This window comes from Triticum urartu, chromosome 3A (assembly GCF_056163025.1).
Source record: "Triticum urartu cultivar PI428250 chromosome 3A, HENAU_Tu73, whole genome shotgun sequence".
NCBI classification, from domain to species: Eukaryota; Viridiplantae; Streptophyta; class Magnoliopsida; order Poales; family Poaceae; genus Triticum; species Triticum urartu.
The window spans coordinates 719,444,063-719,469,874 of NC_141875.1; the positions used below are offsets into that span (position 1 = coordinate 719,444,063).

The 25,812-nt window shown below is 47.8% G+C and overlaps 1 protein-coding gene and 1 pseudogene across 1 annotated transcript; one reads left to right on the top strand and one right to left on the bottom strand.

The window, feature by feature from the left end:
• Window positions 1-14,665: 14,665 nt before the first annotated feature.
• Window positions 14,666-19,709, bottom strand: LOC147982100 (uncharacterized; annotated as a pseudogene).
• Window positions 19,710-23,405: 3,696 nt separating this feature from the next.
• LOC147982101 (polygalacturonase-like) lies at window positions 23,406-24,245 on the top strand. The gene is made up of 3 exons (XM_087516196.1): window positions 23,406-23,555; window positions 23,646-23,915; window positions 24,024-24,245. Exons 1-3 carry the CDS (start codon window positions 23,406-23,408, stop codon window positions 24,243-24,245), a joined length of 642 nt encoding a protein of 213 aa, XP_087372322.1.
• Window positions 24,246-25,812: the final 1,567 nt, after the last annotated feature.

The window sequence follows — 25,812 nt, forward strand, 5'->3', positions numbered from 1 at the left end:
GCAACTTGTCGTCAAGCAAGTCAACAAGGATTACCAGAGCCCGTTGATGAAGGCCTACGTCGATGAAGTGAGGAAGCTGGAAGAGCGTTTTGACGGTATACAGGCAGAACACGTTCCCCGAGTGGAGAATGACATCGCCGATTACCTGTCAAAACGCGCTGCCCTCAAGCTACCTGTGGAACCAGGTACCTTTGTGCTTTGGCTAACTCAACCATCCGTTGATCCATCAACAGAGCAGAACAAGAGGAGAAAATCAGGGCCCGGCAAGTACTTTCCCGCCGAGCTCCCTGAAGCCGCCGGCAAGGATGTTGCCGGAGACACTGAGCCCGCCACAGGACGGCTAGCTCCGACGGAGCATCAAGCTCTTGCCGTGGAGACAGCCACTCCTATAGCGGAGGAAATGCCTTTAGTCCTCACCGTCGAGCCCCAGGCTCCAGCGTGGGCACAGCATACCGCCCGATTCCTCCAAACAGGGGAACTTCCTGAGGAGCAGGAAGAAGCGGAAAAAGTAGCCCGTCGCTCTACTATGTACCAGTTCGTCGATGACGTCCTGTACAGAAAGAGGCCGAACGGTGTGAATTGAAGTGTATCCCTCGAGAGAAGGACTGGGGCTGTTGGCGGAGATACATGGAGGCGTATGTGGATCCCACATAGGGTCGAGGGCCCTTGCCGGCAAAGCGTTTCGGCAAGGCTTCTTCTGGCCCACCGCCCTCCAAGATGCGACGACACTAGTCACCAGGTGTGAAGCGTGTCAGTTCCATTCAAAGAATCTTCATCAGCCAGCTCAAGCCCTTCAAACCATTCCTCTCTCTTGGCATTTCTCGGTCTGGGGGCTCGACATACTGGGCCCTTTCCCCCGCGCTGTCGGGGGCTTTGAGTACTTGTACATTGCAATCGACAAGTTCACAAAGTGGCCAGAAGTGGAAGCAGTGAGGAAGGTCACAACACAGTCAGCCGTCAAGTTCTTCAAAGGACTGGTGTGCCGTTTTCGTGTACCCAATAGGGTCATCACCGACAACGGCACGCAGTTCACAAGCCACACCTTCATGCAATATATTCAAGACCTCGGCAGCAAGGTCTATTTCGCTTCCGTTGCTCACCCATGAAGCAATGGTCAAGCTGAGAGGGCAAATGCTGAAGTACTGCGAGGCCTGAGGACAAAGACCTTTGACAGACTGCACAAGAGTGGAAGGCGCTAGATTGATGAATTGCCGGCGGTTCTTTGGTCAATCAGAACGACACCAAATCGAGCCACCAGCCAGACACCCTTTGCCCTGGTATACGGGGCAGAATCATTTCTCCCCACGGAACTCATATACGGGTCATCTCGAGTACTCGCTTATGACGAGGTTGAGCAAGAGCAATTGCGGCAAGATGACGCAACGCTCCTTGAGGAAGATCGTCTTCGGGCGGCTGTGAGAGCAGCGCGCTACCAGCAAGCCTTGCGCCGCTACCATAGCCGCAAGGTTCATGCCCGAAGCTTTGAGGAAGGTGACCTTGTTCTTAGGCGCGTTCAATCGGCCAAGAATTCCAACAAGTTGACGCCAAAGTGGGAAGACCCTTATCGGGTAATACGAGTCACCAGGCCCGGCGCAGTCCGCCTGGAGACCGAAGATGCCATTCCGGTGAGTAACTCCTGGAACATTGAGCATCTTCGCAAGTTTTACCCATGAGACGCGGCTTGCCGGGCCCCTCGGCAAGCCACCTTTTGTACGAGCCTTGCCGATGACGCATGTAACCCTTTGTACAAAGCCAGGCGCAGACCCTGAACATAAATAAATGAAGCGTTGGCGCCCTAAGTTGTAGCATGCATGCTAGGTCGAGTCTCATCCTTGGTTAGGGTTGATAGTGCTTAGCGGCGACTAACCCCTAGCTTAGAGGTCGAGTGTGCGTCTCTTTGTCTTTCTTTTGTCTTCTTTGGTTCACATGACACACAGATATCCTTGCCAAACCACTTGGGGAGAAAAAAAGGAACAGACCAGCATCTAGGCCCCGGCAAGCCAGTATTGCCGGGGGCTGCAAGAGCAAAGATTCACCCACGGCAAACCAGGGTTGCTGGGGGCTGCAGCTTCAGATAAGTACTTCATCCCTTATCATGCATTCCATTGGACTGAGGTATGTGATACCTCGTTTTTCCTTAAGCTACCATGCTCCCCTAACTCTAGGCCCTAGGGCTCGTTCCTGGGACCAAGTTTGGTCGTAGTCGCGGCAGCGAAAGGATGAAACAAGGAGCCTGAACCCGCCTCATCCCTGCTTCCGCCAAAGGCGTGAGAAAGGTCGAGCGAAGTGGGGAGACGGCAAGGCCTGTTGCCGGGCGAGAAAATGTTTATCTTAGAGATATCAAGGATTTACTCCATGTCGTGGGTTCCACCCGCAAACAAATTACCCAGCAAGCATCCCTTTTCATTAAAAACATTCCACTCAGGTATAGTCCGTAGGGAATGAAAAACATGAATGAAGGGATTACAAGTTTTAAAATTCAACAAAGGCCCGAAGGCTTACAAACTAAAAAGAGATAAGGTGCCCGTAATCCCTTTCTTGTCCCTCTCCTCAGGAGGCAGGTCAAGGAGGCGAGAAGGGCAAAAGGAGCACCTAGGTGAGCTACGGGTGGCAGAAGACGCAGGGAGAACATCTTGGTGGCCGTCCAAAGGCTGGGTGGTGATGGCAGGACGTCAGTACGCGTCAAAGGCATCGGTGCCCGCGTACTCTGACTTGACGGCCTTGCCGCCCGCCCTCTTCCTCTTCCACAGCCTCCCAACGCCAGTCGCCCAAGGAGACGACCCCGAGAAGTTTAAGGAGCCGGCGACACGGATGATGGGGTCGTCGGTGCCGCACGGAGCGGCACCCGACACCTAGTCGGACCCGTCATCCTTCCACCTGCCGCCCTCGCATCGCTGCCGCTGTCCTCCTCGTCACTCCCGCCCGAGGAGGAGTCTTCACTATCAGAAGAGCTCTCCACGCAGCACCTTGTACGAGTCCCAAAGTGCCCGAAGACCTTGACGGAGAGAAGACCACCCTCCATCAGCTTAAAATGGAGAGTGAGCCCCTCTGTCAAGCTGTGGATATGAGCAAACGTCTTCCATCCCCGACGAAGATACATCACGTGAGGAGCGGGGAAGTCGACGCGGACCCGCGTGCCACTGATCCCGCAGCCCCTCATGTGCAGCCGCAATGACTCCGGCGGATCCAGCTCCATCTCCCACGCAAATGGAGTCGGGAGACGAAGGCGGCCGGCGCAGCCTGACGAAGAACTCACAAGGGTCATCCCCAACATGGCCCTCCATTGGAGGGGGAGCTGCTGGCGGAGGCGAGGCCGGCGCGCCACCTCGTCCTCCTCTTCCCCGAGCGCCCCGGCCTCGCCCACGGCCTCGCCCCCTCCCCCTTCCCCTCACGGCTGGCTCTGCCACCGCAGGCGCAGGAGAAGGAGGGGCGCGTTGTCGAGCGGCGACCCTCGCCGCCATCGTTGAAGGACCGGGATTCCCTCTCTCCATGACGGATGGAAGGGAGGAGCAGAAGCTGAAGGAAGAAGAAGATGAAAGAATGTGGGACGCCATCCCCCCCTCCCGCTCTTTATAAAGGAGCGGGGTTGGGGCTCGTGCCGCCCCGCTCGGCCAATCGAGATACGGAAGGCGCAGGGAGCCAGGACCGATCCGCCGCCCTAACCAGCGACGGACCGGTTTCCCGCCTCCACCGTTTGCCACCCCAAGCGCATGGGAGACACGTGGAGGACGTGCAGAACCGAGGGGACGGGTGAGGCGACCTCTCCCCATCCCGTGATCGTGGGGAGTGGACGCCTTGAAGACCGCGCCTCAGCCCCATTCAGTAAATGGGCCGCGCCTCCACGCCTCCCTCCGTTTATGGGGAAGGCGCGAATCGCCCCTTTACTACGACATGATGCTGCGTGCAGAGACCAACCCCACGCATGCTGCCCACATCACGCCCACCTCCCCACGCCGCACCACGCGCGCGAGTCGTGGGAAGCGCAGCGCGCAAAGAATCTTACCGCGGTAAAAACCGCCCCGCCTGCCCGCGCACCGTTTCTGGGCCTGACCCAACAACGCGCTGCGCTTATGTGTGGCCCAGGCCCGGGGGCTCCTGTCGGTGTACAAAAAGAGGGGTACACTTTTTTGTACCCCTATAACTGTGCACGGGCAGTCTGAGCCACGGGCGCCACCACACCAAGCAAGGCAAGGGAGGTGAGCCAGGGAAAGACCGAAGCTCAAGGGAACTAGGACGACGCCAAAGCCAAGACCATGAAGAGCAAAAGGGACGAAGCGGACTCCCCCGGCAAGATCCTTGCCGGGAGACAGCTTTGGCAACCCCTGCAAGACCCTTGCCGCGGCGACTCGCCCCACGTCTACGGAGCAAATTACCCTTGAGTCCACTGCCCCCAAGGGGCAATGATTCGGGAGAAGTCCCCATGGTGGCATGCAGATCTTTGTGAAGACATTTAAGATCAGATACGCATTAAGAAGACGACGACCTTTAGCGAGATACCAGCCAGGAAAGACCACGAGACCCCCGGCAAGCGCCTTGCCGGGGATGACAGCAGGCGCCTCGGCAAGACCCTTGCCGGGGCCCCGGCAAGGCCCTTGCCGAGGACATCCGCAGGGCCACCATTAGGCCCACGCCGACTAAACCTCCACCACCGTACGCGTGCAGCTGCCGACCCAACCAGCTGGGAAGGCACCTGCGTGGCGGCATGCAGATCTTCGTGAAGACCCACCACTGCGCCACCTCAGCTGCCTGCCTACCTACATGGCATCACAGGCATCGCTGGCCAGGGCGCGTGTCGACAAGAAGGAGCGGCGACGGACGAGACAGGTTTCTCCCCCGTCCCCGATAAAGCAAGGACACCTAAGCAAGACGCATTAAATGCGCTTTGTCATGTAATGCGAGGGATAACCTCGCATCACTGTACCCTTTCCATCTCTTGTGTGCCACTATGGCGACCCTTTTTCTATAAAAGGAGGCCCGAGGCGACCAGGAGAAGGATTTGGTTTTTTGGAGCTCCTAATGCCCCAGAGCTAGCTCAAGAACAGGAATATACATCCACCAAAGCAGGAGTAGGGTTTTACGCATCCTTGCGGCCCGAACCTGGATAAACAAACTGTGTACTATCTGTTTGATCCGCTCTTCTCACGACCCCGCGCCCCGCTAACCGTAGTAGGGATTCTTGTGATCCCATAGGTGTCGTTCCCACCGACACCGTGTCAAGTTACCGTCCTTCGCTGGTCTTGCCATGGATTAGGCTGTTGCGGTCCGTGAGTTGACAAGTAGATTCATAAGGTCGGATTGATAAGAATCTGGATAGGAATCCTTGAGTTGGCTCGGATTGATAAGCACTAGGAATCGTGCAGCCCCCAAATCCTTGAGTTGGTTCAGAGTTAGCCTTGGCTGCTCCCTTGCTTGAAAATGGCCCTGATTTAGGTTTAGAGATAACCTTTCTTAGGCTATTTCACACGCTATGACTGCAGTTTTTATTCCGTGCTAAAAAGCCTTCATTTTTGTTCCCTCCGATTCAGGTTCATTTTTGTGTACTGCTCCCTGCTAAGAAACCTTCATCTTATAATGCTTTTGTTAGCTCTGTCTGAACATTTTCTTATTACCCTTTCAGTGCCTGCTCTCATGAAGATGAATGTGTCCTGTTCGTCAATGCCGGTGGGTATATCTGGAAAAAACTGCAAAGGAAGCAGAAGACAATGTGCACCGGAGAGAGATGGTAAGAAGTGCCATCAATCTTGACAATTAATTTGCTAGAATTATCGCAAGACTTGTCAAAACTGAAAATTTTGACTGCATCGGGTAAGATTGACCGAAGAAAGCAACTAAAACTTCAGAGAATATATTGTTGTTTATATAAACTGAATACCGGTGTACTGTCAATATTCAGTAGCAGAAATTAAACTTCTGAGTATATTGTACTGTCAATATTCAGAAGTAGAAATTCAGTGTTGTACCACTAAAACTGTGCTGGTTCATCTTTGTTGTGCAATGTTAACATCAGATTATCCAATGTTCCATATTTCAGCACAATATTCAATACTCTTATGTCCCGCACAATGCACCGCACAAGGTCCCTGCTCCCTTCCCTGCTACAGGTAGCACCCTCCCTTTTGTTTAGTTTCAGTATGCAAGCGAACATGTGCAGTTCATGTGCACTGATTCTCAAAACTGAAGCATTTACATGACCATGTTGGTTTCTTCAATGAGGAGACGAGAGAGGAGATTGCTGGATCTGGAAATGGAGGTCAGCACCACCTACAGGACAAGAGCGGCGCTCCTCTCCGACTCTTCAAGGTCTCTCATGCTCTGCTCTTGCTCTGGCTGAATTAGAAGGTTAGGTGTGACAAAAAACTGAAACTTTATCTCCTAATATCCCTGCATTTTTGCAAAATCAAATTTGTGTCAGCTATGTGACCAATGATCATACACTTGTTTCAAATAATCATACACTTATCAATTTCCACGGACAGGTTAATGGTGTATACCTGCTTCTGAGCTGCCGTGCAAAGACTCTGTTATCTCTTGAATTTATCCACTGCCAACTTTATCCTGCAGTCATGGATAAACTTTGCATTAGTCTTTGCCAGCCAGGTTCCCAAAACTACAAGTTTCAGTCCTTTTATTCTGCCTTGGTCATAATGTTAATTTTTCTGCCATATGTTAAATTTTTTGTCATATGTAGGCCATCAGATAACTTGTGTATGTTCATCTAGCTGCAAAAGAAACTTATGACTTGTGTCGTCGGTAAAAAAAATAGTAGACCAGTTTACAGTTGAAAGGACCAGACACTGCCATTTGCTTATTGTGTTATACTCCCAATGAATCTTAATTATTTCTGATATGTTTCAGTTATTTTATTTCAACAAATGACAAGACTAATCTGTCATTCACAATATTTTTGCACCTAGCATTAAAAGCTGGTGCGTTTTATGACAGAGTGACAAATATGACTATTTGGGGAAACCATTCTACAACTCAGGTGAAGATATGATTACAAACATGGCTACTCTGTTGGTAGTGCTTTGGAGTACTGATTTGATGATTTCCACTTGAGTAGGTTCCTAATTTCTTGAATGCCAAAATTAATGGGAGGCCAGTAAAAGAAGTCATCAAAGATACAAAGTGGCTAGAAGAGGATTTTCCTATAACTATTCAAAAGGTACACGATTCCTGCTTGATTGGGACAACTAAGAGAATATTGTGTACTGATTGATCGATTGATTTCTTGAATATTTCTTGTGTACTTTGTTTTGGGCTATCATGCTAGCATGCACTGTAACATATATCACTATGTATTAACATGCTACCTAAGTATCTATTTCTTTATACTTTAAGGATCTTCTTATCAGTCCTTCAACAAATTTTACGTGCATGATTTGAATGCTTGGTTTGCTGTCGCCCTTTGCACCATCGGTGTAACGGGTGGTTAGCTGCTTTTTTATGTGTGAGAATGTTACGAATGTTTCTATATGTGCCTAGATTTATTTAGTGTGCCTGCTATGTTTCACTTTCACTGCTCTTTGTCGAATAAATTGAGAAATTATTGATTCTTTTTATGTTATTTCTTTACATGAAGGATCCAGATTAAAATCTAATGTGTTATTCTTGCTGGCTTAGTTTAAACAAATGCATTTTAGATCACCTACTTCTCAGTTCATGATTTTTTATTTGGTGTGTTGCGGTTTATTACCGGAACACACTCACCCAAAGTGTCGATATGCATCCATGCATAATTTACCAAAAGAATTTTTTTGAGTTGTTTCTGCATATGCCTCTTGGTATTTACTAGGTCACCTTCGAGATTCTCTAACTAACATACATATCCTATCTACGCTTTTCACATCCGTATATTGATGCCATGTTTTTCCTTTTGAGTAGACGATTCTTTATTGATTAACCTATACACCAATATGTTGTTTCCATTGATCTCATAGTACTTTTTGTGTGTTCCTTTATCTTGGGCTGAAAACTTATTGTCGGTTCAAGCTATTTTTTAAGTCATGTATACTATGGAAGTTGTGTAAAAGAACATTTACTAAAATGTTATGTAAAACCTATGGCTCAAAGGTAAGCTTCGGTAAATTGGAATATTTATAGATATATTTGGGAGTTTCATTAGATTAATATGGAATTTCAAACTAATCCATTTAATTATTTGAGAGCACCAGCAAAACAATTTTTGAAAAAAAAACATGCCCACCAACCGAAGGGCATGGGTATGTTGTCCATGTATGCAAATCTCTAGGAAGGAGAAACCCTCAAGAACTGCTAGGAAGGAGAAAGCCCTCCACGTCTCTCAGCCTGACTATGCCTCTGTACGTTCCCTCTTTCGATCTGTCTCTCCCCTTCCGGTCCGTTCCGTTCCCCCCTCACGGCGCCCGTGTTCGTGTCTCCTGGCCTGACGTATGTGTGTGGGTGGTTCTTCTGCAGCTCGCAGCGAGGATTGTTGTGTCCAACCTGCCGCCAAGTGGAAATAGTCTGTGTGGCGCTCGTAAACAGAGAGCATTCTGGTAGAAAGGTACAGGAAAGAATAGGGAAACTTCTGTCATTTTCTTTGGTCTCTGAAAAATAAATGGTGCTATGGGCTGATACATTGCTAAATTACATGATACAAACTCACTTCTCTTTTTTGATTTTTGGTTTACTTCGTTGTGCTACAATGGCTCTCCTAGGAATGTTCTTCCATGCTTTGATGTGCACAATCCAGAAAGTGCATGCATCCAGAAACCAAATAGGATTTTTATGTGTTATCTTCTCATAAATCTTGTGCTCATCCAATAAGAATAAGGTTTGGTGATATTGCTTTTGTCTATCACTCGGTAGATTTCAGACTTCAAGCTAGCTGCAGTTATTTCAGGTTATATGTGCAAATCCTCGGTGTGACATGATTGGTAACTGACCATGAATACGTTGCAATCTGATATGTCTAATTCTTGATTTGTGGTATCATGTTCTAAAAATTGGTCCTAAAGATACATGATGTTTTTGTACAAAGTTGAGACAGTTATTTTTGAACGGAGGGAGTATTAGATTATTTTGTTCCTTTTTAATTTGGTTCTAAAGATATAGTTTAAGAGTGATCATTTTGCATCAGCCAAGCTTGCCGTTGTTACAAATAATTGTTCTGTTGTCCTCAATTCACTTTCTCAGTTTTTTAATGCTACAAGTGTTATTGTTCCAGTTTTTTTTAGTTATTGATCATGCCATTTCTCTTTCTGCCTTTGTAGCTGAAAAATTAGTGAGACTGACTAAATTCTGAACATGTTCCATGTGAGAGAAATAGCATGTTGATTTCATCTTGAAATAATCATAGCTGAGGGACGAGATTCGTAACGGAGGGTCATGCAGAGTTGGGAGGAAGAAGTTGCGAGGCTTGCAACTCTCCTTGTGAAGGGCTCAGGGACAGCAGTGAGGACTATGCCTCTTTAGTTGTAATTGTGATACTCCTGATGTGCAAGTAAACACTCCTGTGATACTCCTTATGCTAAAATGTTGGTTGTTAGTATAAAGGTGGTGACATTATTTGGTTCTCTAGTATTAATTTCATGATTTGTGGTTAATACATGACGTAATACAATCCACATTGCATTATATTTCCAGTTACATTTCCTACTTACTCACTACTAACATTCTTTCTAATTCGCTTCTTGCGCCATTGGCGTAACCGGGTCATCTAGTTGAACATATAAAGGATGAGCTAGTGCGTCCAACTAGCGGCACCAGCCACGTCTCTTTTTATTCGCCATCCTCTCCGTGTCGTCCGGCCTCCCCTGCTCCACGACCCTCCGCCTCAGGGCCTCCCGCGCCGCCGCCTTCTCTTCCGGGCCTCTTCTCTGGCGCTCAATGCAGCCGGGGCGACCTCATCCTCTTCCTCTCCTCCTTCCCTGCCTCCGGATCCAGACCAGTGAAATCTGGAGGGGAGACGAGTAAAGGGCGACTGAGGCGACGGTCGAGCAGATGAGAGGGAGAGAGAAGGAAGAAGAGGCGACGCTCGAGCAGATGAGAGGGAGAAAGAGGTAGGTGCAGCAAGGCGACGGACGGGAGAGGGCCGAGGGCGAGCTCCAGCGCGAGCGCGTGGACCTGTCACCCACGCCGGCGAGGTCCTCAGCCCCGAGCTGCGCCTCTACCACCGCGAAGGCGACTGCTGCGACCATGCTCGGTATGCTCACGCCCCCATCAGAGATTGTGGCTGACCGGATAGCAATTGCTCTGCTTTACGGTTAGGTTTTGTTCAGTGCGCACACACACTGTGCCGTCTCCAGGTGCCAGTTGAAGTTACTGCTGGGCTTTATTTCCCTCCTCTGATTTGGTGTTGTGGGAGAAAGAAGAAGAGCAGGCATGTTCTCTGTTTCTACATCCAGCGTCCACACGGCTAGATCGACAGGTCTAAACTCTTGGTGAGCTCCTCCACTACCTAATTAATTCCTCTTCTGCTCTATCTTTTTTCCTTTCAATTCATCTAAGAAACTTTGAAATCAACCAACTATCTAATGCCTAAAATCCATGGAAAGAAGTGGTCTTGAAGTGTGAAACTCAAGCCGGCAATTGGATACCAATTTGCCTACTTATTTATACATTCAAATATTAGTTAAAGACTAATTAAGTCACTGTTTCTTATTTTTTCTATTCCTTATTTATACCTCCAAACAGTACACAATGTCAGGAGTTGAACTATAAATGCCTGCTTATGATTAATGGATCACCATAAAAATGGAGAATTTCTTAATTTGCATTTTCATGTTCTATCTCAGATGTAGCACATTGTGTGTATGTCAAGCCTACTTAGGTCATACCCAAGTAAGGTCACTATAGATGTATAGTGCTTATAAAATGTGGTGCTGTAATATAACTTTGTTCCTCAATTGGGAATTATGTTTTTCTATAGTTAAAGTGCATGTGTGTTGCTGTGATGTATATAAGTGAAAGGGAACAAAAAAGAATGGGAGAAGGGAGCTTCTTGCTTTTCTTTTTCCCTTTTGTTTCTGTTTGATAATTACCCATCCATCCTCATGCTTGAGTACTTTCTAACCTCCCCTGTTTTATTCTTTTGGTGCTACTTGGACGTTTCTAATGTCTGTTTTTTTGTTTTCTTTCAGAATACAGAAAGAGTAAGCTACTAGCATTCCTAATGTGCAAGTAAACCTACTGGGATTATGACTGCAAAAAAAATTCATGACATGTGAGCAATTCTCAATTTAGATACTGTGAGCTTAAATAACAAGAGCTAAACTGTTGTGCCTTGTTCAGAATTGGTAATAGAAAAGATAATCTAAACGCACATTCTGAAATTATCTAGACTCCTGCCTTTGGGTAATTAGGTTGCTAAGCATTACTTTGTAAATAAATGACATGCTAACTTGCTGGTTCAGTTTAAAGCTATAGGCAGGGGCTTGCGGTAGGGGGGATATAATTGTGGCAGTTGAAAACCAAAACACTTATTCATGAGTGTATGATCTGGACTGCGCTTTTTCTGAAAGTATGTTACGATCCTGCTCTTGGAAGATTAAGCTGTTGTGGTTTTGCTTCATAAATAATTGGCATGCTAAAACATTGGTTGTTGTTTCAGTGGTGGGGACCAATAATAGAAAGAAGTTGCTTCCTTAGATGGTTGGTTAGGTCATGGGTGCAGCAAGGAAAGGGACACCTGATGACGGTTCTGGACTTGAGGTCTAACAAAAAGTATTGTTCAGTGTAGTGTTTTTCTGGTTTCTTGATCAGTGTGTCAGAGGCCATGAATTCTTTTCATGCTTGCAAATATTTTTTTGATTGTATTTGAAAAGTATACCCCGATTGAGAGTCTAGGAGGGATCTTGCTGAACAAATATACCTGACTTCATGAATGTCTGTACAGTTAGTCAGAGATGAAATGACAAGCAGCTCTCCTGCGTCGTTCGAGAAGAAAAGAAAACAAAAGATGAGGATTATATAATCCCACTTTATGCTTACAGTTAGTCCGAGATTCAAGTGATTATTTATGCCGCGGTCGCTACAACAAATCATCTAAAATAAGCTACTAGCGTTTTTTTTTATCCAAGCTTTCTTGCTTAGAATTAGATAATATACGCCTGCTTCATACATATTACTCTTTCTGAGAGGGGCATGATCATTATGAAATCAGCAAATTATATACGCATATGTGCTTTACTAAATATTATTCTCTCTGTATACCTTCTTTATTTTTATTAGAGAAACGGTTGAGATAGTACACTCAGACTAATGCATTGCATGTCTTTTTGTGCTTAAACCAGAGGCAAAAGCACTTTAAAATATGTTCCGCTGCCTCTTCTCCTCTTCATTGCTCTGCTTCTTCCCCTGATTCCTCTTTTTCGTTTTTTCTCTTTGTGGCGCCGCCGAGGATGAGTGGAGCAGCTGCTGAAGCAGGCGCGGCGCTGGTGCGCTGCTGGCGAAGCGGTGGTCAACGGTGCCGTCGACGTTGTCCTTGGCAGAAGGTAAGCCAAGATCAATCTCACAATATTCCTTTGTCGTCTTTGTTCTTATGCAACCTAGTGATTGGACTTTCTCTGTTATGTTTCACAAATTGCTACTTTCAGTTATCCCCATTGGCTTGTGGATATGCTCCTGCTGGGTCGTTCTTGTTTATTTTCTCTATCCAACATCATTGCAGGTTGGTGTTTCCTCTCTTTCTCACTGCAGCTACCTATGCCTCTATTATTCTAGGATTTTGCAAGTTAAATACTCATGTGTGCTGAACTGAAAAGTTCTCTATGTAACATCTATTGCAGGTTGGTGTTTCCTACCTATGCCTCTATTATTCTAGGATTTTGAAAGTTAATTGCTCATGTGTGCTGAATTGAAAAGCTCAATGAAAGGCACTTATTTCTATGCACAAATGCTTTTGTTGCTATAAGAATCTGTAGAGAAGAAATATATACGTCTCCTCTGTTCATTGCCCTTTTTTTGCGGGTAGTTCATTGCCATTTTGGATTCATATGTGAAGTCTATTGTTGTTAATTACAGTTAACTAATTTATTAATTCATGGTTGTTTTAGTTGCTGACCATATGATTCGTAGCCTTGGACAGAAGAGGCCAGCAACAAACATAAGCAACCACTGTCCTGTCCAGAACATGTATATCTTCAGTTTTGGTTGCCTTCCGTTTACTTGCCAACAAGCGACACTGAGCTCGCATATTTACTGTTTGCTTTGTTATATACTTAATCTACTAGACAAAGTGTAAAATGGAAATTCATGCTTGACAATTTTGTATATTTATAAACCTATATGCTACTCTAATTGGTTTTACTTCTTCTATATATTTTCTCCTCTTGGCGTGTATAAACAGTGCACAAAGTTAGTTTCTTTTCCTTCTCGATCGCATCTAATTTTAAAGAAAATAGAGAGGAATCTAAGAGATACACAACCAGAAGAACTTTGTTTCTTTTACTTTTCGGTCGTGTCTAACTTTTTGTAAAAGAGAGGAATTTAAGATAGATAGACAACCTGAAGAGCTTTGAACAGCTTTGAACGTTCAAGTATGCTGCCGGCCTCCTCGCCGCTGCTGTCGCGTGGCTGGCACCAGTGTGTGGCAGCTGCTGAGATGGGCACAGTTTACTCCGGGTTCGGTGATGGTGTTGAAAAGCACCTTAACTGAGCCAAGGAATTTTTTTTTTGAAACGAGGCAAAAGACTTGCCATTTTCATTGATTAAGAAGAGAATTGCCCAGTTAATTAATGGAAAACCGGGCTAAAATCGATACAACACAACCCACATGACATGGGTACCACCGGCCAACCTGGCCACCAACATGGAACATAATCCACGACGGCACATGCCAACAGATGACCACACTCGCAAGCAACTGACAGCTCCGACTTCGATGACGAGAAACAAAAGGGAAATATGCAGGACTTGCGCCGACCGTGCCCTCCGTAAACGACCACCGAGTGTCTGTCATCGTCACCACCTGGACTCGCTCCATCGCAGCTCCGACTTCAAAGCAACCAAGCAACCACGGAAGAGCACCTCGGACACGCCGGGAAGAACCGACTATCGAAGATCACGCCGCGACCCAAGCTCCTCTCGACGCCATCATCGTTGCCAAACAGAAACCAGCGCCCCGCCTCAGCAAACCACGCGGCGAAGATGCCGCCATCGACGACGAAGATGCCATCATCCACCAGTCTCTCAGTCGTAGCCGGCTCCGAGACAATGCCCCCAAGGAGGAGAAAGACGCTATGACGCCTCCATCGTCCGATCCAGCGGATCTGAGGTTTCCCTCCGGAGCCAAAGCCATGGGTTGAAGGAGGAGCACCTCCACGACGACGCTTCCAAGTAAGATCGCGGTAGCCGCCGTTGTCGGCTCCGGTGAAGACCGGAGCAGGGATTTCTCCCGGAGATGTGCCGACCACCTGCCACCACCGACCGCTGCCCACTAACCACCACCTCTGCCGAGACCGACCTCACTCTGGCCATGGGATCCCATGATCCACCGCGGCCAAACACGCACCACCCCCTGGCCGAAGCCGCCACCACCGAACCCGGGGCCGCCGCCCCGGCAACACCGTCAGCCACCATCTTGGACTAGCGCCATCCACGAGACCCCACAGCCGGAAACTCAGTCAGGAGACGAGCTGCAGCGACGACGCCCTCAACAGGGTCACGACGCCCGTGGACGCCGCCATCGTCACCCCGAACGTAGTCAGGCATGGTTTTCACCAGCAGCCGCACCCCACGACCGAAGACCGGCTGGCATACCACGGCCACTGCTTCGCCCGCGCGAACATCGCAGCCGTCGTTGCCCACCACCGTCCCGGGGCCCCGCCCCGAGATCCAGCCTCCACCGCCCGTCGTGGCGCCCGACAGAGCACCAAGTCCAGCCGAGCACGCCCAGCCACGGCCAGCCACCACCCTCCCGCAGCATCACCGCCTGGAGCAGCGGAGCAGCGCCGCCCCTGCTCTCGATAACGGCGACCGAGGGGGTCCCGCCGCCGCTGCGCCGCCAGGGCTTTGCCTGGCGACGCCTCCGGCGGTGGCGAGAGGAGAGGGAGGCGCAGGGGGGCCTGCTCGAGCCCGCAGTGGCGCCCCGGTGCGGCCCTGCGCGGCCGCACGGGAGCGGGATAGGAAGAAGGGGAGGGCCTGACTCGAACTCCTCCGCGGGGAGAGGGCCGGCGCCGGCGCCGGGCTTGGGGGATGGATGGAGAGAGGACGCCGGGAGGGTCCCGGATCTGTTCTTGTCTGGGCCTGAGGTGGCTGGAGGAGGGAGATCAGCCACCGCCGGTGGCGCCTGCGCGAGTGCGAGAGAAGCTGAGCCAAGGAATTTAGTAGCATTGTGGGATGATCAACCAATTTTTTTTCTGTTTCTTATACTATCTTCTCATATTATAATTTTGGTGTCCTGGACTCCTGGTAGGCAGGGATCAGCTTTGGTGGCATCCGATGCTGGGAGGCCACGGGGTTAGAGCAGAGGAAGCTGACATGGTGTTCGAAATTCAGATGGCCATTGTGATAGAAGAAAGTGCATAAAGAATGAGCAAGGAAAAGCTACAGATTGATATGTCCAGGTTACAAATTTTTCTACCTCCACCCCATATTCCCACTTATGGTTTAGTGAAGAGTATGATTTCTCGCTTGGGAGGATGCCATGCAGAAGATATGCATTTGTTTCCAATGCATTTTCATTATAGTTGCTTTTGTTTAAGTAAAGAAAATACGACAGGTCTGCGATTGCATTGTCAAAAGCAAACCTAGGGTATTTGATGTTTCCATGTAGTTTTAAAATAACCTCCTAGCACTGTTTATTTTAGATAGATATATAATGAACTCACATAAAAGAATCGAGATTACAAACGTAGAGGCTTCACTAGAAGAGAGGCCCTTGCTGGAGATCACAAGAGCCATGTTTTTTGTAGGTACAAGTACAAGAACCATATTTCTATTTACGATTATCTCCCAGCAATGAAAGTCGTATGTGACAAACATGAATAAGCTAGGGGAAAAGTCAACTGCTCTCTTCCTTTTTGTTTGAGTTTTAACTTCTGTTTTCAATTTCCAACTTTGTGCAATTATTTTCTATAGTATAGGTGCTTGCTATGTTAGAGATAAAAAGGATCTTCGTTACAGCAAGCCACGTGGGCACAGGGCATGGAGAAATGCCAGTATTCTTGAAATCCCTTGTTGCATTTGTTCTTGTTCCTCCTGGGATGTTACTAAGACATCCTTTTCTTAGGTATTGAGTAGGATTTTAGATGCACAAAAATAAATGCTTAAGTTGACGATAAGGTGATGTTTGGCCTTGGCCTTTTGTTCTAATCATTTGTTGTTATTATAACATATCATTTCATCATTTTTTGGCTTCATTCTTCCCTTCCTACTCGCGGCAGGTACAAGACTCGGGCAACGGGCAGGTACAAGACTCGGGCAACAGTTAATGGACACAATGAATCTGTGCTAATATGGCTTACTTTATAAAGCCATCAATGTATGCTATTATCAAGTGATTTGAATATTTTATCTTAAGCTATATAAGTATTCATTAACTTTGTTCTAAATTAGTCTAATATGCATGGTTTGAATGCTCGACTCGCTCTTCCTTTTTTGCGTGATATGAGTATTTTCTTTTAAGATATCATGTAATGGAATGCAAGTATTTATTAAGCTGCTTTAAATCAATCTCATATGCATGATTTTAATACTCGGCTTACTCTCGCTTTTTGCGCCATGGGTGCAACGGGTCATCTAACAAATGACAAGCATATGCTTTCGCCTTCAAATGCACTTCCAAAGGACTGGTCGTTTACTCAATATAAGCAAGTTGCAAGAGCCCTTTGTTATGTAACTTGCATTAGTATAGAGCCCTTTGTTATATAACTTAGCATTAGTATAGATGTCTACTAAGACTTCTACGTTTATCATCCTTTCGGATCTTATGTAATCCCCTAAGACCATTTTGTGCATTTAACTGTCGGTTATTTGATGCTTAGACTGCTTTGTGGTATGCTTTTGAAATAGCCATGATGAAAGAAATATATGCTTTCATTTTGTGTTTACATATTTTAGTGCACATTCTTACAATACTTGGCTTGCACTCAGCCTTTGCGCCATTGGCGCAACGGGTCATCTAGTGAGGATTAAGGAGGAGGACCTGCCGAGATTGAGGGCGATGCTGGGGTATTGGGATGTGTTTGGGGACGGAGAGTGCGCCTTGTGGATGGGGAATTGATTCAAATCCAGGATACTTCCTTTTACCCAACCTTTCTTTTTCCATCAAAATGTAAAACTGACGGTAGAGCACGCCAGGTTAAATGGCTTCTTCTTTTTTTTGCGGGGAGGTTAAATGGCTTCTTAACACTAGAATGAATTATTGTCGCGCTAGGCCGAGAACTTTTGGCAGGTGACTGGATTCTTCCCGAACGAGATGAAATTAGCTCGCCCACTCGGGGTGTTTCACTTGGCATGCACCTAGTAAGCCCTGCCGGGCCACTTGATTGTCTCGCGATTCGTGAAGTAGTTGGATGCCACACGAGGTCACAGTAAATTTTACATTTCAATCGTTGAAACTTACGATTTGTCAAATAAAACTTACGATTTTCTAGCCTATTCTTACCAAGTTTCATAGATAAAATGGTAAGACCCTTTTTTTGTCGGTCGTAGGCACAAAGATCATGATTTTATCAGCCGCGTGTACTAAGTTTCAAGAGCTGAAATTAACATTTAATTTTAAAATTCATTAAAAAGTATTCAAACTGGATCTCACTTAAAAACCCTCATCACGACAAAAATGAATATGAAAACATAACTTAATGTTGACTTTTCGTCCAAAAGATATAAAATTTTAAAAATTGGAAGCCAAAAATAAAAGCGCGCGCAAGGGACTTGGTGCCGTTAAGTCTGTGTGCTACAAATCCGCGTATGCACTGAACCAAGCAGTTAACCTAAGGGTGTGAAACGTCAGCGATATTTTTCGCCCGTGTGTTCTCAAGTACACATTACAAAATGTACTTTTGTTATATATTTTTTGAGGGGTTAATTTACTTTTGTTATGGTTGGTTGCGGACGGGTCAAGAAAATGTCCCGTGTTATGTGGCTGCTAGAAGGAGGATGCGAGAAGGCCGGCCGGGGGCCTTTTTACCCACGGCCGGGTAAGAGGGAAGGGATTTCTTTCTTAATTCTTGCTTGATTAGATTGATACATCTCCTCCCCTTATATAAAGATGTTTACTTGACTCCCCAGCAAGGCTTACTTGACCCCTAAGCAAGCGACCTTTATCTCTAATTAACCCTAAGACTAACGGGCTATACCTCCAGCCCAGGCCCATTACGTACTCTAACACTACACCTCACCTGGACATGCAGCTTGTCCTCGAGCTGCAACCTAACCAACTTATAACCATGACTCGACGCAGCACAAACCTAACACCTAAAAACAAGCCTTTTACATCTCGGCTTGTTTTATTACTCTCAACCTGAAATGGACTAGGACGCTTTATTTGGACCCCTGAACATAAAGTGGACACCATCCGCACGTCATACGTGCACGTGTAAAGCCACCTGGATCCCATGGACACCATTTGAACAAAAGGAGTGCATGTGTACAGCCACCTGGAAGTGGTCGCAAGAGCGACCAGCAGAGGCGCCCTCGGGGCGGCCGGCGGCGGAATGCAGTGGTGCTACGCGGTGTGCTCCTGTCGGTCACACCATGCCTTCTCCCCGCTGGAGGGCTGTTGGTCTGCACCTCACAGAGAAGAATGGAGGGCTTTCGATGGAGAATGACGAGGAGGGGTGCCCCCCCCCCAACCGCCGATGTCGTAGACTTTGAGGTCGCTGCCCGTGGGGAAAACATCATGCCCGTCGCCCGTGGGGAAAACCGCATGCCCAAGATCGCCGACGCAGTGGACGAGATCGAGGTCCTTAGCGCAGCGAAGCGCAACTGGGAAGAGCGGCAGCTGTAGGCCACGCATCTCCTGCACACGCCGACGCGCTAGGAGGCCGCGCGCAGCAGCCTGCAGCCTTACCGCCGCCGACACGTGGAGGGTAGCGATCCAAGCCGGAAGCGGTGACGGCGACGTCGGGAACTTGATCTGCTACTGGTCGTCGGCAGCGCTGATGGGAACAAGGTCGTCGCAGTCCCGTTGTAGGGCATCCCATACTGGTACGAGATGATTGGCGTTGTGGTCGCGTCCGAGGGCGGCGGCGGCGGGGGTAGCTGCTGTTGGTGTGGCGGCGGAGGAGGTGGCTGCTGGTGACGCGGCTGGGGCACATAGGGCCCCACGAGGAAGGCCCTGATGCCCGCCACGGCCTGCCATAATTCCAGGATTGCGGCTGTCATCTGCTCCGGGGTGAGGACGAGGGCGGACGGCACCAGGGCAGAGGGTGCAATCGCCCCTGAGGACGCCAGCACGCCCAATGCCGGCGCGCCTGCTGTGTGGGGCAGCAGCGCCGATGAAGATGCTGGTGGCGACGGGTAGGTGCGCGGCAGCGGCAGGTGGGAAGAACTCGATGGAGGGCTGAACATGATCGAATCCGAGAAATCTGATACCAGATTACATGTGGTCTTCATGGTCTTCCATAGCAGCTCTCCTCCCTTCCTATGAAACTATTACGAAACATTCCTTCTAATCCTCTAGCGCCCCCCCTCCCCCCTCTATTTCAAAGGGGGTGGGTCCCTCCTTCTCTCCTATCTCCAATGAAAAAATGCCAACCGGGTAATCCCATGCAAACGTACATTGTTTCCCGTGGATATAGCATTGCTCCCCAACAACCGCTCAAACAAACGCGAACCAACTTATGGCAAGATGGTCCAAGTTTGGGTGCTTGCATGTTGCTGGGGTTTTCTTTCAGGATTGTAAATTTCAATTGACTATGAGGCGCTGGTGGTGACTTTGTTAATCTCAAAATGACATGGTAGCTCGGTCTCTTGGAAGTGGTCATAGGAATAGGATAGGCAAATGTACGCGCGTATATATGAGCACATGTGTCTGTATTGTGTCCTTAAGAAACGCTCAAACAAACTAGAAGTTTGTTTTCCGGTCTATTTTGGGAAAACAAAAATAACATAAGTATACGAAATCCCGGCAAAAAAACATAAGTATAAGAAAAACAAATTACAACATCCTCCATATCAAACTAGAAGGACATTGGGTATGTACGCCCCTGCTTGAGAAACTCATTGGGCTTGTATACGATGCCTTGTCATAAATTTGGCTTCATAATTGTCAGCTAATAGCTAGCAATGCAATTTTTGTTGTAGATGCTATTTTGCTTCCAAATTATGTTGAGAGTTTAGTTGGGATGATAAGATGATATCACCTCTTGTTTGTCTTAGATTTGTCTGGATACATATGTATTTACCTAGATTCATCTGTATTTAGACAAATCTAAAACAACCTTCTTGAAATAGAGAGAATATGTTAGAGCATCGACAATCGGAGCCCCCAAATCCGCCCCAAACGTCCTGACGGGCTGTTCGGTCAGTGTCCGGACGCCAAAACGCCACCCCGGCACCAAATTTCTGGTCAAAACGTCCGGCAGACTGGCAAGCCCCATATCCACCTCATATATTGGTGGATATAGGAATGTCCTGACACGCCCAGGTGCAGTCAACATTGCTAGGGCCGATGTCGGCCCCGCCGATGGCCCCACAGTAACCGCACCCGGCCGGCCGAACTGTAGTCAAACCCTCACTCCTCTCAGTCAACTAGTCCTCTCAGCGCCTTCGTCCTTTCCGCTTCCTCTCAACTCCGTCCCCTACTCTCCGCCATGGCCAACTCCTACGCCTGCTCTGGCAGCGAGTCGAATCCCATAGACTGGGACGACCACGTCAAGGTGAAGGACGCCGAATACAGCAACGACGCGTCGGATGAGGCCCTCCTCCGCGAGGTCATGTGGCGCTTGCTGACCACGATGGAAAGCGACGGCATCGAGGCGTCTAAGCTCCTCACGAGAGAAAAGGAGTCCGCCAAGGCGAAGGTGGCCCGCCACGAGAAGGTGCAGCAGCGCCTCCTCTGCCGCCTCTCCGGCTACATCTCCTCGTCGCCGGAGAGCGGCAGCACCACGAACGACGACGACGACAATCCTCCCGCTGCGGACGCCTACATGGAGGTGATGGAATGCCGCGCCGCGGACCCAAGGGCAAGGGCCCAGCCAGGAAGTAGTGAATTCCGGCCACCCGCCACTGCTATATTAAAAAAATTAGTTGTTTTATGCCATATTAGGTAGAATTTGAACTTTGTCGGCCCTTTTGTATGAATTTTGTGGCTGACCGATGACCAAAATGCTATGTCCTATGATATTCCATATGATCTACGTACTTTGCATGTGTTTGTATGGAAAAGAGTTTGAACCTTTCAGGTCTGTGGTTGTGCGGTGGGCAAGATGACAACTGTCCGTGGGCGTTTGGGAGACGCAATTTGCCAATCCTGATTGTAGATGCTCTTAGAACACTTCTGTGGTACTTCATGGATGTGAGCCGTTGGAGGTAACTGAGGCAGAGGAGAAGTTAAGTTGCAACGTTGCAACTGTCGGCGAAGGAGAGGCATGAATGCTTATGAGGAGACAAATACACTGCCATATGCATACCCGACAGTGATGAAAACAATATGAAATTCATCGAGGTTATATGCAGACAACGACACAACAATGTAGAGAGGGATGATAAGAGCCAAGAAAAAGGGTATTATCTAAGAATATGGACAAAGAAAAACATAGTGTACAAGGTCTAGAAAGCAAGAGAAAAACTACGATATTTGTTGCATTAGAAAACCAGACAAGTGTTGCACACTACACATATTTGTATATTTTGGTTGTTCCGTAGCGATGCACTGGTATTCTAACAGTGAGAATAATTGGCATATACTATCGCCCAAGTTTATTTTGTATTGGTCTGGAATTTTGATAATGTCATTTGAATGGGTCTGCGCGTTAGATTTCCTAGAATTTTTTTGCTATCTGTACGGACCCGTCTATTCTGGTTTACGCGGCCTGTTTAGATGGCGATGTTCCACCGGTCATTTGGTCAGGATGAGGCTCTGGAATGGGAAAGGTTGAGGGATGCCGTCTCGTTGGAGCTGTCACAGTCTGTGACATTGTTTCCTGGAGTCCTTCTCCTTCGGGAGAGTTCTCCGTTAGTTCGGTGTATCAGGCGCTTTGAGGCGTGCCGGCCATACAGTGGCTATCCCCACTGTGGAAGGCCCCTGTGCTCCTTAAAATAAAGATCTTCCTATAGCAGTTGCTTCAGGACAGCTTACCCTCGGGGACCGAGGTTCTTTAGCGCAACGGCTTGGGCAATGGCATATGTCCTCTCTGTAGTGTCCTGGAGACGGGCTCTCACATCTCGTTTTCCTGTACGGAGGCGCGAGCTTTGTGGAGCTTTGTTCGGGAGGCACTCGGGCCTGACTGGGATGCCGGAGACCTTTTAGAGTTCCTGCAGGCCAGGGCGACCCAAGCTGGTCACAAGCGCCGCCTATTCTGGCTTATCTTCACGGCGTTGACGTGGACTCTTTGGACAACTCGCAATAAAATGATGATTGAGCGGATCTTCCCGCGACAGGCTTCTGATTCGTTCTTCAAATTTCTTACTTTTTTACAGTATTGGCACCCGCTTGCTTGGAAGAGGGATCGCGACAAGCTTGGGTTGATGTTGGATGCGCTGGTGGCTTCAGCGCGGTGTCTTTCCGCTCTATAGGCCTGCTTCGGAGTTTGCCCCTTTTTTGCGCATGTTTGTGCTGTGGCCCCAGCCGTCTGTTCTTACTATCATGTCTGGTACTTGGCTGTATGGATGTTTGCTTTATCTATAAAGCGGGGCGAAAGCCTAGTTCAAGGAAGTACGAGACAATTTGCAAACCTGAGTTTTTGAGTTTCTTGATATTGTAGTGCTAGAATTGTAGTGCCACAAAGTAGTAGGAAGGTTGTGCAGGCAGTATCATTATTTCAGATTAGTAGGCATTGACTTCAAATTAAGAAAAAGATCGATCACTGATTGCACATTACAAAATAGCTTATTGCTATCGCATATTAGTTGACCATTCATATCGTCTTTCATTGGAGCTTTCATGGATTCAAACATCTGCGTTTCTTGTTTCTTGATGAGGAGGGCAATGCGGTAGTTGGCCACGCTTCTGGATGTGGATGATTAGGGGGACACTGTCGCCGGACATGAAATTCTTGGGCACCAGCAAGCACTTGTCCTCGGCTGGCGCTGGGACGCCGCAGGACAGAGCGCTGCTGCTGCTCACTAGGGGGCGAATCCAACGTCAGCCTGGTGCCGTCGCTAGAGTGCTCCACGGCGAGCTTGCCCGGCGCGGTGCCGTCCGACCTTACGCACACCAGCGACACGGCCGTGGTCGTGCGCGCCGCCCTTCCTGAGGGACACGAGGAACAGGTTCGGGTGCCGACGAGGACGTGGCAGCGGTGCGAGAGCGGCAGGCTGAGGTTGCACGGCTGGCCATGGCGGACGGCGATGATTGGGCGGGAGTGGTCAAGGAGCATCTGGAGAAGCCGCACCGGTGCAGGCAGCAGCAGGGCACGCAATCGTGGGGCCCGGACCGCACTTGGGGCCCGGCACCTGCGACATGCTCATCAGGGACATCAAGTGCGGTCCGGGCCACGGCATCAGGTGCCACCTTCAGTTGCCAGTTCATCATACATTTTTTTTTGTTTGCTTGTGATTTGTGCAGCGTTTGATAGATAGTATTGGTTTTGTGTTTGCGTTGGATGGACGGTGGCAGCATCGGGAGCCTGGGATGGCAGGACGGTGAGGAGGGAGCGAGAAACGTGACGGTGGACAGGGCGGTGCTGAAGGGCACGACCAACGGCCTGCGAATCAAGACGTGGGCGATGCCCAACTCCGGCTCTGTCACCAACGTCTCCTTCTCGCGGGTCACCATGAACCGCGTGGCCAACCCCATGGTCGTCGACCAGAACTACTGCCCCCGCAAGGTCGGCTGCCCGGGCAATGTACGTCTCCTTCCCTACATCTACATGCATGCAACTACACTACACGTGAACTGACCCATGGATCGACTATATATATATCATGAGCTGTGCTATTGTGTGTGCCTGCAGAGCTCGGGGGTGCAGATCAGCGACCTGTCGTACACGGACATCAAGGGCTCGTCGGCGACGCCCGTGGCGGTGAAGTTCAACTGCAGCGGCACCAACCCCTGCAGCGGGATCAAGCTCAGGAACATCAGGCTGAAGTACCGGCACCAGCGGCCGGCGCAGGCCAAGTGCCAAAACGCCGGCGGGTCCACGTCCGGAGAGGTCACACCGCCGAGCTGCTTCTGACGATCGGAGTTCGCCGTCCGGCCGAGAAGCGCGAGCGTCTTCTTGATTCGTTGGGTTTCTGTTAATACTTCTCTTAGCTTGACTGTTTCGTGTACTACTACTAAAAGACATGGTAGTGTGACCATTGCTTGGTGCATCTCAAAGTGACCCTTACATGTAGCCCAGGGTAGTAGTTTTAGCGGATTTGCTAATTCTCAATTGATTGAGACATAGTTAAGCCACAATCAAAGTCATAAATTTTGCGTGGTTGTTCTTCTGGATTTTTTATTTGTTTTCTGAGACGGATAATCTTGGTGTAAAATCAGATGGTTATAACTTGGGAGCGTATAAGCTGACGGGGGTCCGGAATTCCGTCTAACTAACCGTGTTGTGTCGTTTGGCGGAAAGCGGCTTGACAAATTTTTAGATCAAGTGGCCTTACGCCTCTCTCCACTCTAGAACTCTCTCAAGGACGGAAAAGCTTTAACTCTCTATTCCTAAGCTTGAGAGAGGCCTATATCATCTTTGCCGGCCACAATTTGCTAACTATGTCAACCGACCATTATTTTTATCCTATAACATGCATATGTGTTGTTTTGTATGTTATAACGATCAAAATGGCTTCTAACGGCGAAATAAGAGTTCACATTATCACATACTTCCTCCGTTTGTAAATATATGTCTTTTTAGGTATTTCAATACAAACTACATATGGATGTATATAGACATATTTTAGAGTGTAGATTTTACTCATTTTACTCCGTATGTAGTCCATTATAGAAATCTCTAAAAATATTTATACCCCCTCCATCCCAAAATAAGCGTCTCAATTTTGTAATAACTTTAGTACCGAAAATCCATCTCTGCACCCGAGCTCATCTGCACATGTGCTGACGAAAAAAATAAAACAAATACTAGAAAAATTCAAAAAAATTCCAAAAAAATTGTGCTGTATACAATTTGATGCGTGACGTCCGCACCAATTTTCAAATCATTTGGACATCTGAGGAGCTCTCAGCAAACAAGACAAAATGGGGGTCTGTAAAAATGTTAACTGTTCATGTATTGTTTTGGCCCGATTTGTCTTTTTTTGCTGAGAGCTGCTCAGATGTACAAATAACTTGAAATTTGGAATGGGCTTCACGCATCAAATTGTCTACCGCACAAAAAACATTTGGATTTTTTTTGAATTTTATTTGAATTTTTTACGATGTTTTTCTAACCGGGTGCAGATGAGCTTGGGCATCGAAACGCCTTACTCAAAACAAAGTTATACTAAGTTTGAGACACTTATTTTAGTACGGAGAGAGTATTTAGGAATGGAGGGAGTACATTGATTGAGATCAAACTTATTGGATTAGTAGACATGTTCAAATAAGTGAATGCAACCCGAGCAAGTGCCATGAAAAATCAGTTAGACTTAGTTTAGCAGTTTTCAAAACCAAAGTAGTCCAAAACATCAGGGTTAGTTTGAGTGAACTATAGGTATATTTAAAAGCATGATAATGTAAGACCTCTATATTCCAATTTACGAGTAGTGAATACTTCATTTTGTGAAAATTTGTATGGTTTAGATGAAAAAAAACTC